Consider the following 13,469-nt stretch of genomic DNA (forward strand, 5'->3'; position numbering starts at 1 on the left):
TGGGAAGAGGATCACCAATCCCCCTAATTCTGCGCCGACAAATAGTGGAGCAATATCAGAAAGGAGTTCGACAGTGTAAAATTGCAAAGAGTTTGAACATATCATCATCTACAGTGCATAATATCATCAAAAGATTCAGAGAATCTGGAAGAATCTCTGTGCGTAAGGGTCAAGGCCGGAAAACCATACTGGGTGCCCGTGATCTTCAGGCCCTTAGACGGCACTGCATCACATACAGGCATGCTTCTGTATTGGAAATCACAAAATGGGCTCAGGAATATTTCCAGAGAACATTATCTGTGAACACAATTCACCGTGCCATCCGCCGTTGCCAGCTAAAACTCTATAGTTCAAAGAAGAAGCCGTATCTAAACATGATCCAGAAGCGCAGATGTCTTCTCTGGGCCAAGGCTCATTTAAAATGGACTGTGGCAAAGTGGAAAACTGTTCTGTGGTCAGACGAATCAAAATTTGAAGTTCTTTATGGAAATCAGGGACGCCGTGTCATTCGGACTAAAGAGGAGAAGGACGACCCAAGTTGTTATCAGCGCTCAGTTCAGAAGCCTGCATCTCTGATGGTATGGGGTTGCATTAGTGCATGTGGCATGGGCAGCTTACACATCTGGAAAAACACCATCAATGCTGAAAGGTATATCCAGGTTCTAGAGCAACATATGCTCCCATCCAGACGACGTCTCTTTCAGGGAAGACCTTGCATTTTCCAACATGACAATGCCAAACCACATACTGCATCAATTACAGCATCATGGCTGCGTAGAAGAAGGATCCGGGTACTGAACTGGCCAGCCTGCAGTCCAGATCTTTCACCCATAGAAAACATTTGGCGCATCATAAAACGGAAGATACAACAAAAAAGACCTAAGACAGTTGAGCAACTAGAATCCTACATTAGACAAGAATGGGTTAACATTCCTATCCCTAAACCTGAGCAACTTGTCTCCTCAGTCCCCAGACGTTTACAGACTGTTGTAAAGAGAAAAGGGGATGTCTCACAGTGGTAAACATGGCCTTGTCCCAACTTTTTTGAGATGTGTTATTGTCATGAAATTTAAAATCACCTAATTTTTCTCTTTAAATGATACATTTTCTCAGTTTAAACATTTGATATGTCATCTATGTTCTATTCTGAATAAAATATGGAATTTTGAAACTTCCACATCAGTGCATTCCATTTTTATTTACAATTTGTACTTTGTCCCAACTTTTTTGGAATCGGGGTTGTATATGAATCACTTTAATCGTAAAAATTACTATATTAGATTTATTGTTAACGCTTAAAACTATTCCTGTGCCATTTGTGAGGTCTCAAGGCATTTATAAACGAAAGTGAGGCCATGGTTCTGTGTATCTCCTTTAAGCTGCTGGGCTACTACACACCTCCAGAACAGCTTCAGTGTACTACGGCATAGATTCTACAAGTCTTTGGAAGGATATTGGAGGGATAAACACGATTCTTCCAAGATTTTCTCTCAGTTTCTGTTTGTGGTAACTATTAAAGCCATAGCTTATGATTTACAGCATGTTCATAATCATCAAATCATTCACTGATCTCTTGTGCTCTGTGGATGGGGCAGGGTTATCTTTGAAGAAAACACTTCCATTAGAAGAAATGTGAGATCATAGGATCAGTCAGGTGATCAGTCAGTATAAGGGCCCGCTCCCACAACACCGATAACTATAACTATACCTATAACTACAACTGTGACTATATCGATGCCTGAATGTAGTTCCAGTCTGGAGCAGTCACACCACAACTATAATCCTGACTATAATATTGGTTGGTCCTGACACTCAGGGAAATAAACGCATGCAACTTAGGAATAGTCATGGAAGTTTTTTCCAAGTAGTAGCACATTATTCCGGGTCATACTATATAGCTTGGACTTCAAAACAACCCATGCACATACTCCGGTGGTTGACAAAATATGCATAGGTCACGGACTACAGAAATATAATAAAAAAGGGTACAAAATACGGAGTGGTTACGGATTTTAATACGGATGCATCACAGATGCTAATAATTTACGGATCGGTCACGGACGTTTCAGTATATTACAGATTGGTTATGGATTTCATACAGATGATGCATCACGGATAAAAAAAATGTCTCATCTCATCTCATTATCTCTAGCCGCTTTATCCTGTTCTACAGGGTCGCAGGCAAGCTGGAGCCTATCCCAGCTGACTACGGGCGAAAGGCGGGGTACACCCTGGACAAGTCGCCAGGTCATCACAGGGCTGACACAGAGACAAACAACCATTCACACTCACATTCACACCTACGGTCAATTTAGAGTCACCAGTTAACCTAACCTGCATGTCTTTGGACTGTGGGGGAAACCGGAGCACCCGGAGGAAACCCACGCGGACACGGGGAGAACATGCAAACTCCACACAGAAAGGCCCTCGCCGGCCACGGAGCTTGAACCCGGACCTTCTTGCTGTGAGGCGACAGCGCTAACCACCACACCACCGTGCCGCCACTGCTGAATGTCATAATTAAAATATCTTACCTGCATTTATATGTTTGTTTTATTATTTTACTATCGATGTTTCACAGAAAATCACATATCCATGAATAAAAGATCTGTACTTTGTATTATATTTTTTTATTTTCCGTGAATCCGTATTCCGTGACTTCATGATGCAACAAGGATGTACAAACATGCCTGAGGAAAAATAGCACATGCTCAGACAACGTCACATGTAAACAATTACCTGATTGGTCAGATGCTTTATCGGATCAGGTTCAGGCCTGGAAAAATCGCTCCAGAAGCAATCTCACTGATAAACCCAGGTCTGGGCTATAGGTTTTGCTATCAATCTGGTGTGACCATCAACCACATACCGGTACACTGCAGGGGACTGATTTATTTATAGTTATCGTTATAGGTGTAGTTATAGTTATCGGTATTGTGGGACCGGGCCTTAACTTCCTTCTAAAGGGACTAGACACCCCAAACCATGTCAATAAACATATAAGAGAGCCACCATTTTTGCTTTAATTTGTCACCTGTCTGTAAATATCCATCAGTATATGAACATAAAACATTGAAAGAGGTAAATTGTGCTTCAGCTATGTAGTTCTTTGCTTTTCGCAGGAGTCTTTGGAACACAGGGCTTTGGTTCTCTCAAATAGATACAACATGGTGATACTGTGGATAGAATTGGAGGGGAGTAGGAACCAAAATGCTGAGCTGTAACACGATAAGATGTACTTTTCATTATTACCACCTTTAAACATGCAAAAGCCAAAATTCCTTAGATTCAGTCAGCAATTTTGTAATGATTGATCGATGACGGGTTACAAAATTATAAAGTGAATATGACAAAGTTGATCTCATCTTGCCAATCTGATTTCACCTTCACCCTAATTACATCCCAGAGTGCTAATGAACTGTGAACTAAAAGATAAGAAATCAAGAGGGATAATCCATCAACCTTCCATATTTTTTGCAGTATTTGTATTGATTATTAGTACAAATAACATAGTCATCAGGTTAGTTATAATAGTTATTAATTAACACAACTGAACACACTATAAATGATTTTCTCTGTATTTGAACAGGGAACTTGTACTTCACAAATGCCTTCTTGACAGAGACCTACATTGAAGTTATTCGACTTAACACCAGTTTTCGCCGTGTTCTCCTGAAGACCCAGGTGGACATGCCTCGTCACATTGTGGTTGACCCAAAAAACAGATTCCTCTTCTGGGCTGACTATGGTCAAAACCCCAAAATTGAAAGAGCTTTCCTGGATGGTACCAACCGGACCGTGCTGGTCACATCTGGTATTATCACACCCAGGGGGCTTGCTCTGGACCACAGGAATGGGTACGTCTACTGGGTGGACGATTCACTGGACATGATTGCAAGGATTCGGCCTGATGGAGGTGAAACAGAGATTGTAAGGTATGGAAGTCGCTACCCAACTCCCTATGGCATCACTGTGTTTGAGAATAACATCCTCTGGGTGGACAGGAACCTGAAAAAAGTTTTCCAGGCCAGTAAAGAACCAGGAAACACTGACCAACCAGTGGTGATCAGAGACAACATTAATATGCTGAGAGACATCACCATTTTTGACCAGAGGATGCAGCCTTGGTCAGCACAGGAGCTTAATAACAATCCGTGTTTGGTGTCTAATGGAGACTGTGCTCATTTCTGCTTTGCACTGCCTGGCAGTCAGACCAGGAAGTGTGCATGCGCCTTTGGGAACCTGGCTGTGGACGGCATGACCTGTGTGGTGTCTCGAGATGATTACCTCATATACACTACAGAGCGTAGGGTTCGTTCACTACGGCTAGATCCCGAAGACCATTCCCTGCCTTTTCCTATGGTCACCGTGGCCCGGACCGTTGTAGCACTGGATTATGACAAGTTGGACAACAGGATTTATTTCACCCAAAGCTCTGGAGCAGGGCAGAGCAAGATCAGCTACATTAGCTTATCATCTCCTACCTCATCTGCTACCGTGGTGGCTTCAGGTACTGTAAAGCAAAACACTCTGCACTTTATTTACTTCTGTATTTATTTCTTTTTTATTTCACAATGTGGCGATAGTGCATGCAACAGATGTTTTGTGTCTCAAAGTCTAATAATGATCAGTTCATCTGAAATGGGGCAGAATCACTAGTTACCTCCACCAAGGAGATTATGTTTTCGGTAGCGTTGGTTTATTTGTTTGTTTGTTGGTTGGTTTGTCTGTTAGCAACATTATGGAAAAAGTTATGAACGGATTGCTCTGAAATTTTTTCCAGAGGTGTGACTGGGCACAAGTAACAATCCATTAAATTTTGGCGGTGATCCGGATCACCGTCTGGATCCCGGAATTTTTTAAAGGATTCTTGGCGGAGGGCGGCACGGTGGTGTAGTGGTTAGCGCTGTCGCCTCACAGCAAGAAGGTCCTGGGTTCGAGCCCCGGGGCCGGCGGGGGCCTTTCTGTGTGGAGTTTGCATGTTCTCCCCGTGTCCGCGTGGGTTTCCTCCGGGTGCTCCGGTTTCCCCCACAGTCCAAAGACATGCAGGTTAGGTTAACTGGTGACTCTAAATTGACCGTAGGTGTGAATGTGAGTGTGAATGGTTGTCTGTGTCTATGTGTCAGCCCTGTGATGACCTGGCGACTTGTCCAGGGTGTACCCCGCCTTTCGCCCGTAGTCAGCTGGGATAGGCTCCAGCTTGCCTGTGACCCTGTAGAAGGATAAAGCGGCTAGAGATAATGAGATGAGATGAGATTCTTGGCGGAGGTCTGCGCTCTCCGAGTGCTTTTCTAGTTGCTATTGTAATTTTATTTATTGCCATCAATTTGTTACATTGGCAGAGACTTCTGTGGTTGATTTAGGCATTGTTTCCTACAGGGGATTAGGAAAATTAGTGGCAGAAATTATTCAGTCCTTGATTTTGATTAGGTAATGACAGAAATATTTAAAACAATGTATATGCAAATATTTATCCAATCATTTTTTATCTTAAGTTAGTGCTAGAGTGATATTAATAATCTGGTCATATTGTTGTAGAACAGGGTTCTAAAATCAAGTCACGTTTATTTTTTAGCGCTTTTAACAACAGACATTGTCGCAAAGCAGCTTTACAGAAAATTAAAGGCTTTAAACATGAGCTAATTTTATCCTTAATCTATCCCCAATGAGCAAGCCTGTGGTGACGGTGGCAAGGAAAAACTCCTTCAGACAACATGAGGAAGAAACCTCGAGAGGAACCAGACTCAAAAGAGAACCCATCCTCATTTGGGTGATAACAGAAAGCGTGATTTATAAATAACTCACTTCTATAACTGTGTCCTATAGAGTCACAAAGTATAACTGTGAAACCAGGAAAATCATTATAGTTTTAACATGAAGTCTGTTTCGTTGATGTTATAAACTGTTCATTGATGGAGACTTGAATGCAAAACTGTTCATGACAACTGCAGTCCTAAAGTTAGCAAGTCAACTGTAGTCCTCAGACATAAAAGCATTACTGTAAGTGTCCAGAGCGTCTTCCAAGTGCGACTTTCGACTGTCCATATGGGGCCGTCCTCCACAGGAGCAATGAGATGAGACTCCAGCCAGACGTAAGGCACCAGGATGGATCAGGCAGGTCCGAGGAGCAGAAGGGTCAGCATCTTACTGGTGTCTCAGGATCGACATGTAACTCAGAGGTACAGACAGAGGGAAGAGACAGGGGGTGGGACAACACAGGTTGTTAGGTGCCCAATGTCTCCTAAAGAGTAAGAACAGGATACATTTTGCACTGAGTGCAAGCAGGGACTCTGGTAAAACTAACTATGACAGCATAACTAAAAGGGGAGAGCCAGAAGGTAACACAGACATGAGGGCACCCCTGGACATCAAGCAGCCAGCCACTACTGCCCCTTTTCCACCAAAGCAGTTCCAGGGCTGGTTCGGGGCCAGTGCTTAGTTTGGAACCGGGTTTTCTGTTTCCACTGACAAAGAACTGGCTCTGGGGCCAGAAAAACCGGTTCCAGGCTAGCACCAACTCTCTGCTGGGCCAGAGGAAAGAACCGCTTACGTCAGCGGGGGGGGGGCGGAGTTGTTAAGACCAACAACAATAACAAGACCGCGAAAGGTCGCCATTTTTAAGTGACGAGAAGCAGCAGCTGTACAAATGCGAAGTCATCCATTATTATTATTATTGTTGTTGTTGCTGCTGCTGCTTCTTCCGTGTTGTTTTTGCTTTGATATTCGCGCCAAGGTTTACGTAAATGTAGCGCCGTAACTGACGTATACAGCGACATAATGATGTATACAGCGACGTAATGACGTGGCTCCGCTTAGCACCGCGAGCTATGGAAAAGCAAACTGGTTCTCAGCTGGCTCGCAAGTTGAATGAGTTGTGAACCAGCACCAGCACTGGCCCCAAACCAGCCCTGGAACTGATTTGGTGGAAAAGGGGTATACACCGTCAACAAACCCGAGTGAGTGAGTGATAGTGGGGGACTGACAGCATCCATACAGCCCAGTTTACCAAAACACTCTATGTCTGAGGACCCTCCAGATCTATACCTTTGCCTCATAAAAACTATTAACAAAAGGCTTGACTAAACAGATATGTTTTCAGCCTAGACGTAAACACTGAGATTGTGTCTGAGTCCTGAACACTACTTGGAAGGCTGTTCCATAACTGTGGGGCTTTGTAAGAAAAGGCTCTGCTCCCTGATGTAGCCTTCACTATACGAGGTACCAGCAGATAGCCTGCACCTTTTGATCTAAGTAGGCATGGTGGGTCATAAAGGACCAGAAGTTCGTTCAGGTACTGCGATGTGAGACCATTCAGTGCTTTAAAGGTCAATTGTAGTATTTTATAATCAATATGAAATTTGATTGGGAGCCAATGCAGTGTGGATAAGACAGGGGTGATGTGGTCATATCTTCAAGTTTTAGTAAGGACTCTGGCTGCTGCCTTTTGAACTAACTGGAGCTTGTTTATGCACTTATTGGAACATCCAGACAGTAAGGCATTACAATAATCCAACCTGGAGGTAACGAAAGCATGAACTAGTTTTTCTGCATCATATAGTGACATTATGTTTCTGATCTTAGCAATATTTCTGAGATGAAAGAAAGCTATCCGGGTAATGTTATCGATATGAGTTTCAAATGAAAGACTGAGTCAATGATCACCCGAGGTCTTTTACTGCTGCACAGGAAGAAACAGAAAGGCAATCCGGAGTTACTATGTAATCAGAAAACCTAGCTGCATGTGGTCCTAGTACAAGTACTTCAGTCTTGTCAGAAGGAAGTTAATAAGCATCCAGTGTCTAATGTCCTTTACACATTCCTCAATTTTATTAAGCTGGTGTTTCTCATCTGGCTTTGCAGAAACAGTAATAAGAGTAAAATGTCTTACTTTTGAGCAATTTAATGGTTAGAAGAAGAAGAAGCCTTTATTTGTCACATGAACACTCAAGCAGAGTGAAATTCGTCATCTGCATTTAACCCATCTGAAGCAGTAAACACACACACACGTCAGCAATGAGTGCACACACATACCCAGAGCAGTGGGCAGCTACGCTACAGCACCCAGGGAGCAATTGGGGGTTAGGTGCTTTACTCAAGGGCACTTCAGTCCAAGGTCTGCCCCATGTTAACCTAACCGCATGTCTTTGGACTGTGGGGGAAACCAGAGCACCCGGAGGAAACCCACACAGACACAGAAGAACATGCAAACTCCACACAGAAAGGCCCCTGTCAGCTGTTGGGCTTGAACCCAGAACCTTCTTGCTGTGAGGAGACAGTGCTAACACCATCGTGCCAAGATGCAGGTTTTTTTTGTCTAGCTCTAGGTGGACAAGTACGGGTATGTTTCAGTAATATGGTACGTATGTCGTCTGTATATGTAGACCTGGGTGCTCCTGATGGTATTGCTTATGACTGGATCAATAAGAGGATCTATTACAGTGACTACATTAATCAGACCATCAACTCCATGGCTGTAGATGGATCACAGAGGACTCTGATAGCTCATGTGCCCAGACCACGAGCCATCATGCTGGACCCATGTAGTGGGTAGGTTTCTATCACCCTTTCACAGAATGTACTGTAGTAATATTATTGGAACGGAATGATGAAACTATCTATCTATAATCTTACATGCTTCATTAGAGGTTCTGATGAATAAAATGCCCTTTAATTACCAGATCCATCATTATTGCTCATCGTGTTACCTGTTTCTTTCTATTCTTATTTAAGAATTTTCTTCTGCTCTTAGATACATGTACTGGACTGACTGGGGTACCAATGCTAAGATTGAACGTGCAACTCTGGGTGGAAATTTCCGTGTTGAGATTGTTAACAGCAGTTTGGTTTGGCCTAATGGTCTTACCTTGGACTATGATGAACAGAGGCTCTACTGGGCCGATGCCAGCTTGTACGTTTCTGGATCATTTCTGCCTATATTTTTGTTGTACTGTGGGTTTACCAAATAATAAACCAATTACATTTGCTTTTAATCACAGTTCACAAATCGTTTTTTGTTTCATTGTTTGTTTGTGTGTGTTCAGGCAGAAGATTGAGCGTTGTTCCCTGACGGGCACTAACCGTGAGGTCATTGTAAGCACAGCTATTTACCCATTTGCCATGACTGTGTATGGACAGCACATTTTCTGGACAGATTGGAACACACGTAGCATCTACAGAGCTAACAAGCATGATGGCTCGGATCAGAGGGTTATGATTCAGAACCTTCGATCCCGGCCTATGGACATCCATGTGCTGTCCAGTAGCAAACAACAACAATGCAGCAGCCCTTGCCTGCAGTTTAATGGAGGCTGCAGCCATATCTGCACTCCAGGTGATGAACAACTTGCATTCTTATTTATTCGAGTTTATCATATTGATAAATGATAAATGCGATTTGTTCAGTGTCCTTTTAACTGTTCATCTTATTTGATTCATATTATAAATCTCTGTTTAAATTCTAAACATAAATTCTAATCAATTTATAGATAATAAGGTCTGTTTCTCCTAGTAATGGGTATTTTGCTGTGTTCAGGTCCTCAGGGGGCAGAGTGCCAGTGTCCATCAGAAGGTCGCTGGTACCTGGCTGACAACAAATACTGCATCCCTGATAATGGCACTCGCTGCCAGCCAGCCCAGTTCACCTGCATGAATGGTCGCTGCATCCGTGCGACATGGAAATGTGACAATGATGATGACTGCGGCGATGGCAGTGATGAACTGGAGAGAGTGTGTGGTAAGCTGGGCTTGTAACCTAACCTACAGTTTCATAATCTAATACTAATTTTTGAAATGCATGCTCTAATCCAGTCACCTTTTTGGGGTATTTAAAGGAACAGTCCACCGTACTTCCATAATGAAATATGCTCTTATCTGAATTGAGACGAGCTGCTCCGTACCTCTCCGAGCTTTGCGCGACCTCCCAGTCAGTCAGACGCAGTCAGACGCGCTGTCACTCCTGTTAGCAATGTAGCTAGGCTCAGTATGGCCAATGGTATTTTTTGGGGCTGTAGTTAGATGCGACCAAACTCTCCCGCGTTTTTCCTGTTTACATAGGTTTATATGACCAGTGATATGAAACAAGTTCAGTTACACAAATTGAAACGTGGCGATTTTCTATGCTATGGAAAGTCCGCACTATAATGACAGGCGTACTAACACCTTCTGCGCGCTTCGGCAGCGCATTGATACGAAGCTCAGATATCAATGCGCTGCCGAAGCGCGCAGAAGGTGTTAGTACGCCTGTCATTATAGTGCGGACTTTCCATAGCATAGAAAATCGCTACGTTTCAATTTGTGTAACTGAACTTGTTTCATATCACTGGACATATAAACCTATGTAAACAGGAAAAACGCGGAAGAGTTTGGTCGCATCTAACTACAGCCCCAAAAAATACCATTGGCCATACTGAGCCTAGCTACATTGCTAACAGGAGTGACAGCGCGTCTGACTGCGTCTGACTGACTGGGAGGTCGTGCAAAGCTCGGAGAGGTACGGAGCAGCTCGTCTCAATTCAGATAAGAGCATATTTCATTACGGAAGTACGGTGGACTGTTCCTTTAAGAGTCTGCTCATTTTCAAAGCACTTGCTATGAGTTTGCAGAACCTGAGTTTGACTCTTTTTAAACTTCGTGGGTTTTTCTTTTCTCCAGAAAATGAAAAGTTCTAGCTGGAACACCATTTGTGTTTTTGTCCAAAAAACTGCAAACTGCAATCATAACAATGCTCTTGTCATTGCTAGCTTGATAGTATAAGCTAACCAACTAGCCTTGAAGGCTTGCTGTCTTGATTAAATGTATTAACAGTATTAAAAATAAAATTTTTATTTTTTTTAATGTGAAAGACTGATCTCTGGCAGTGAAGCAATTGCTTGCCTTCAGTAAAGCTTCGGAAGCAGAAAATCAACAGAAAATGTACTGCTTGTGTGATCTGACTGTGTGTTAAGGTGTTAAAGTAGGATATTACATTGGATATCAGTAAATATCCCTAAAATTTTAGGAATTTAACAATTATTCGCCGAAAGCAAAGTGAATATTGGTGAATAATAACCGAGATGAAGTAGAGATATTATTCACCGATATTCACTGAGCCTGAGGTGGATAATTATTTTAGTATAAATACACAGATGATTATTTACATTTTTAAAAATCGTATTAAAAAATAATTTATTTCAAACTTCAAAAGCCGTATGCAAATGTAATAAAGGTGCAGGGCAGACTTGTGTCACTTATCTACGCCGACTCACATAAAATCCTTTGTTTTGAAATCGATAAAATAAATCACAATTCCACCTTGAATAGTTTTAGACCAAACTTCGTAGCATCTTTATTGCTTTTAGGAACGGCATTTTCTTTCGTAATTTGTAATTGTTCCTTACTTACCATGACAAAGCAATTGGCTGCCATTTTGCCGAGTTGCTCGAGGTGATTATAGAAAAATAGTATAAATACACAGGTGATTATTGGAACTCGCACACGCTGATTGGTTGAGAAATTCAGACTATTTCTTGATAATCACCTCGAGTGACTCGGCAAAATGGCGGCCAATCTCTCTGTCACCATAAGTGAGGAAGAATTACAAATTATGAAAGAAAATGCTGTTCCTAAAAGTACTAAAAATGCTACGAAGTTTGGTCTAAAACTATTAAAGAAAGAAAAAAGAAACCTTTTTATTTGTCACATGCACACTTCAAGCACAGTGAAATTCATCCTCTGTATTTAACCCATCTGAAGCAGTGAACACACATACACACACACACCCAGATCAGTGGGCAGCCACACTACAGCGCCCAGGGAGCAGTCAGGGGTTCGGTACCTTGCTCAAGGGCACCTCAGCCCAAGGCCGCCCCACGTTAACCTAACTGCATGTCTTTGGACTGTGGGGGAAACCGGAGCACCCGGAGGAAACCCACGCAGACACGGGGAGAACATGCAAACTCCACACAGAAAGGCCCTCGCCGGCCGCTGGGTTCGAGCCCAGAACCTTCTTGCTGTGAGGCAACCGTGCTAACCACTACACCACCGTGCTGCCCAAGGTGGAATGGTGATTTATTTTATCTATTTCAAAACAAAGTATTTTATGTGACTTGGCATAGATAAGTGACATAAGTCTGCACTGCGGGCGGCACGGTGATGTAGTGGTTAGCGCTGTTGCCTCACAGCAAGAAGGTTCTGGGTTCGAGCCCCGTGGCCGGCGAGGGCCTTTCTGTGTGGAGTTTGCATGTTCTCCCCGTGTCCGCGTGGGTTTCCTCCGGGTGCTCCGGTTTCCCCCACAGTCCAAAGACATGCAGGTTAGGTTAACTGGTGATTCTAAATTGACCGTAGGTGTGAATGTGAGTGTGAATGGTTGTCTGTGTCTATGTGTCAGCCCTGTGATGACCTGGCGACTTGTCCAGGGTGTACCCCGCCTTTCGCCCGTAGTCAGCTGGGATAGGCTCCAGCTTGCCTGCGACCCTGTAGGACAGGATAAAGCAGCTAGAGATAATGAGATGAGATGAGAAGTCTGCACTGCGCCATTATTACATTTGCATGCCACTGTTGAAGATTGAAATGAATTATTTTTTTAAACTATGATGTTTTTTTTTTAAATAATCACCGGTATATTTATACTAAAACAATTATCCACCTCAGGCTCAGTGAATATCAGTGACTAATAACCTCGACTTTGTTTCAGTTATTATTCACCGATATTCACTTCCCCTTCGGCGAATAATTGTTTAATAGTCCGAATTTCTCGACCAATCAGCGTGTGCGATTTCCTATAATCACCTGTGCATTCATACTAAATTGCATTATTGGAATATTGGCAATGAAATATTTCTGATATTTCGGTATTCAATATTGTCATAAAAATTATTTTTAAAATGTTCACTGGTGGTTGTGAATAATCGCCTGGTGTGAAAGTAACCTGTTGTTGATTACGTTGATTTTGGCATGTGATTCTGCTGTTTTAAAAGCTCTGTCTGGCATGTCCTAATGATATGTGTCTAGTTTTCTCAATATTTATTGTCAGTGGATTTTTTTTTTTTTTTCCCATGGGTGGTCTTTACTTGCGATTGTCTCTGCTCTGTCTTCTTGCTAATGTGCGGCCATTTTCTGCCTAATGCAATATGATGTCTCTGTCTCCAGGATTCAAGAGTGATTTCGCTTTTGGTGTGTATGATTATGTTTCTTTGAACATTTGTTTTAGATGAAATATAGATTTGCTTGCATTTAATAACCTTCTCTTAGAAACGACTAATCATTAGAAAATGCATTGCTTTTTTTGCATGCAGTCCCACAAGTGGCAGCATTTATTTCTCTCTCAGGTAATATCTAGTGCTTGTAAACTAACTTACCTATCCACTGATAGTAGTGACAAGTTAGTCAGCTACCTTCTTGGAAAATCTCGACTGTCTGCTTGTGAATGTTTCACTAATAAAGACTCTTGGATTGGAGGCTACTAGAGTCAGTACAACATCACAGCTCTAGAA

General features: G+C 42.5%; 1 protein-coding gene across 1 annotated transcript in view; it reads left to right on the forward strand.

The window, feature by feature from the left end:
- lrp2a (low density lipoprotein receptor-related protein 2a) overlaps positions 1-13,469 on the forward strand; it is a 211,697-nt gene that overhangs the window by 89,114 nt on the left and 109,114 nt on the right. Inside the window, exons 40-45 of the mRNA XM_060930575.1 lie at positions 3,590-4,510; positions 8,382-8,547; positions 8,750-8,908; positions 9,042-9,331; positions 9,533-9,733; positions 13,126-13,149. Coding sequence (XP_060786558.1) covers positions 3,590-4,510; positions 8,382-8,547; positions 8,750-8,908; positions 9,042-9,331; positions 9,533-9,733; positions 13,126-13,149 — 1,761 coding nt within the window. The remainder of the gene's footprint in view (positions 1-3,589; positions 4,511-8,381; positions 8,548-8,749; positions 8,909-9,041; positions 9,332-9,532; positions 9,734-13,125; positions 13,150-13,469) is intronic.

This window comes from Neoarius graeffei, chromosome 9, assembly GCF_027579695.1.
Source record: "Neoarius graeffei isolate fNeoGra1 chromosome 9, fNeoGra1.pri, whole genome shotgun sequence".
NCBI classification, from domain to species: Eukaryota; Metazoa; Chordata; class Actinopteri; order Siluriformes; family Ariidae; genus Neoarius; species Neoarius graeffei.